At 30.5% G+C, this 3,583-nt stretch overlaps 1 protein-coding gene across 1 annotated transcript in view; it reads right to left on the minus strand.

Moving 5' to 3' along the window:
• Positions 1 to 1,917: 1,917 nt before the first annotated feature.
• The window catches only part of LOC106772963 (patatin-like protein 3), a 4,343-nt gene continuing 2,677 nt past the window's right edge, over positions 1,918 to 3,583 (minus strand). Inside the window, exons 5-7 of the mRNA XM_014659618.1 lie at positions 2,853 to 3,104; positions 2,562 to 2,731; positions 1,918 to 2,254 (exon numbers count right to left, since the gene is read on the minus strand). Coding sequence (XP_014515104.1) covers positions 2,134 to 2,254; positions 2,562 to 2,731; positions 2,853 to 3,104 — 543 coding nt within the window. The 3' untranslated portion in view covers positions 1,918 to 2,133. The remainder of the gene's footprint in view (positions 2,255 to 2,561; positions 2,732 to 2,852; positions 3,105 to 3,583) is intronic.

The following is a 3,583-nucleotide window of genomic DNA, read 5'->3' on the forward strand; positions in this document are numbered from 1 at the left end:
CATAGTTAAAGTCATCACACATAATCTACAAAGGTTTAACATGATTCTTGGTACTATGTAGAAGTTTGTTTTAAGAGTTTAACTTTTTTTTGATCAGTACTATTATTTTGTAAAAATTTAAAACCACCTTTTATTTATAATTATTTATCTACATTCATAATTTATAATTATCCATCTATATTCATAATCTCATAATTTATTAAAATTTGTTTTTTATAATAAAAAATAAATAAAACATATAAAATTGTAAATTACACATAAATTAATTAAAATTAATTTCATTAATAATTTAAGATAAAGTATATTAATTGAAAATTATAATGTAAATATAGAAAAATGTATAATATTTAAGGAATATTATAAAATTTAATAAAAAGTCTAACAAAATTGAAAATAACTAGGCCAATTGAAAATACTAAAGATTATTATATCGAATGTCCTCCATGTTCCTCTTGATATATACGTCTCTTTTACTGTTCCTTCCATTTCTTTGGTTGAATCAGAGAGGATTAATTTAGCTTCTCATAGTCATTTTTCTTTCTAAGCTTATTATGTAAGACGGCATGATTAAAACTATCTGATGTAGGTTTCATTAGAGTTGTCTGCAATATCAACATATATGTATGTGAATAATAACTCAGCAAAAAAGTGTTGCATATATCATATAAGCTAACCTTTTCAGGACTTATCATATTCTTTTTCTCAGCATATGTGATCATTGGAAAATATTATATCAAGTTTAGATTTTGAGTGTTCTGTTATTTTCATAATTTGTATTTAGCACTTATGAATTATTAGTTATTGAGTTATTTAATGACCTATGAAAGCAGTGGTGTTATGTATTCGATCTTAGCAGAAAAAATAATGATGCAAACTCAATGTTGTATATTAGTTTTGCCACTCTATTCTTGCCTAGTGGGATAATGTTGAGAATCCAAGCATAGATAAGTATATAAAGGTGAAAAACTCATTAACTCGTTACTTTAAGATTTTGGGTAGAAAATAGTGTCAATCTCTGAACTCATATTTCGTTGGTGTTTGTGTTTCTTTCTCTCTTCGATAGACTCAACAATGATATCAAAACGGACAATTTGTACGCATCAGATATCTGGTGCAGGAGAGAGTCATTCAGCAGAAAATTATTCTTGTGATTCACCATTAGAACCAAACAACTCTTTATTTGGGGTTTGAGAGAGGTTAGATCCTTACAAGCTGATACTGTCTGTTCTCCCTTAATTTTAGTTACAACAATAATACGATGTAGTTATTAAAAATTGCTGCAACGTTGTTGCAACACTTTTTCCCTTATGTAGTACTATCGCATGTCATCTCCAAGTCAGCAAATTCAATAACTAAAAAGAGTTGATCCCACCAAAAAAGCAGCTTTATAAAAGCTATAGATTGATTAAGTATTTTAACACTTTAACAGTGTTAGCATGCTTTTTGTTCTGTTTTCTAGCTAATGTTTTGCTACTTTTTCATCAGTTGTGTTTGGTTGTTTTCTTCCTATTTTGTTCAGTGATGGATTCCTGATATGATATTTTCAAGCCTGGCTTGGTTTTAAATTTTCTTAAGATTCTTTTCAAATATTTGGTTATTTGGTTGTTTGTGCTACTCACGTATACATCAGGTTAAGTGTGATAAGTTTGATAAAAGGACTAAAGACATTGATGAAACCTTATTACAGCAAACCTAATTTTCTTACAATTATATCCATAATGTAATCACTGTTTTATATAATATATAAAGACATTTTTTATACACAATTTTATTAAAACTCTATCAATATATGTAGTAATCCATAACTGTGTTCAAAATGTAGTAATTACTTTTAATATTACTGCAAAAATTGTGTAGTGACATATGCAAACTACCTATGTTGCCCTAGAATAAATAATCTCAATCTCACACATAAGAAAAGCAATAATAATCAACTATGAAATATCATTGATTGATAGGAGTTACATAGAACTCAAAAACAACCATATTCTTTCATCCATTTGCAATCAGGAGTTACTTAGAACCCTGAAAGCATTGATGAAACCTTATTACAGCAAACATGACAGTAACACACAGCATCAAAGAAGGTCATCATAGTGACATTTATTCATACAACTCATTAATTAACAGTGCTTAAGCTGCTGAGATTCGATTGGAATTTGCTTCATCAGTTCCAATAAATGGTCTTCTTCTCTTTTCCATAGATTTCCTTTTCAGACGCAACAGCCTCTCAGCATACAGTTTATCAGCCAACCTTCGTCAAATTGAAAAACAATAACAGAAATTTTCTCTCACAGTTAGCATTCAGTGATGGGTAAACAATTGGGTCATTTTGTAACATCCTAACTTGTTTTCAATCCAAACCTTACAGGCTAATAAGAAATGTACTATAAGTCTAATTCAATCCTACAAAATCAACTTGTAAAATGAGATTTGCATCTCACTTATATATTATAATTTGATTTTATCTTTAGTCGATACGAGACTTCTAACACAAACATAAAATTTCTACATCTTTCTAGCGTTGACAAGAGAAAAGACTTAAACTTTTGCACACGCACCTGTCAAGAGCTTGAGCATTTGTTTGGTCCAGTGGAACTGGCACAAAATTATTAATATTTATCCTGCTAACACTCTGGGACAACAGGTTCTTTCCAACCTTTTCAAGCTTATCCATGTTTTCGGGTGAAGCATCGTCCATATCTTCCATAGATGGATCAAGGTTATACTCCTGTCATTACATATGCATCGTCATCATGTAGATTCAATCTCTACTTGTTCTAAGAAAACTCTTACTACAAAAAAATATTCATATGTGTAGTTTAAAATCAGTTTTCGTAACTGATATTTACCTCAATTCGAATGTAGTTATCCTGAGGTAAGAGGCCACCGAACACTGTGGCAAGGTAGTAATGGGTCATGTCTGTACTATACATAGCCTCATTAAAAACACCAGAGCTGCTAACTAGCCATCCAAGTTGACACACGCCATCAAAAATGCCACCTAGCTTGTTGTTATTTGCTGTTATTCCAGTTCCTAATGACAGCAACATGATTTCTTTGTTCCCAGCGTGTTGTATCACTTCACTCACAGCCACCAAAGCCTGTTACCAAATTTCATTTCATCTCCCCAAAACTTTTCATTGATCATATATGTTCATATGCATGCCCATTAATTCTGATGCAACCTTTCAGTTAAGAGTCACTTCAATTATGTAAAAGAAACGTTACATTCACATTTTTTGTTTGAAAAATAATACTTTGACACACATCATTTTTTTACATTCATTTGACACTATCTTTTTTTATTTTTTATTTTCTTTTTTTTAAAAAAATTACAAAGGATAAGACCATTTTACCCTTGTTAGATGTGTCAAATAAATGTTAATGTGTATCATACTATTCTTACTCTTTTTGTTTAGGACCACGATATTTTAACAACTTTTTTATAATAGATTATGGCTCACTATTTCATTGGTTCATATATTCGAAACAGACCAATTACACACACACACACACACACACACACACACACACACACACACACACACACACACACACACACACACACACACACACACAC

This window comes from Vigna radiata, chromosome 9, assembly GCF_000741045.1.
Source record: "Vigna radiata var. radiata cultivar VC1973A chromosome 9, Vradiata_ver6, whole genome shotgun sequence".
In the NCBI taxonomy this organism is placed as follows: domain Eukaryota; kingdom Viridiplantae; phylum Streptophyta; class Magnoliopsida; order Fabales; family Fabaceae; genus Vigna; species Vigna radiata.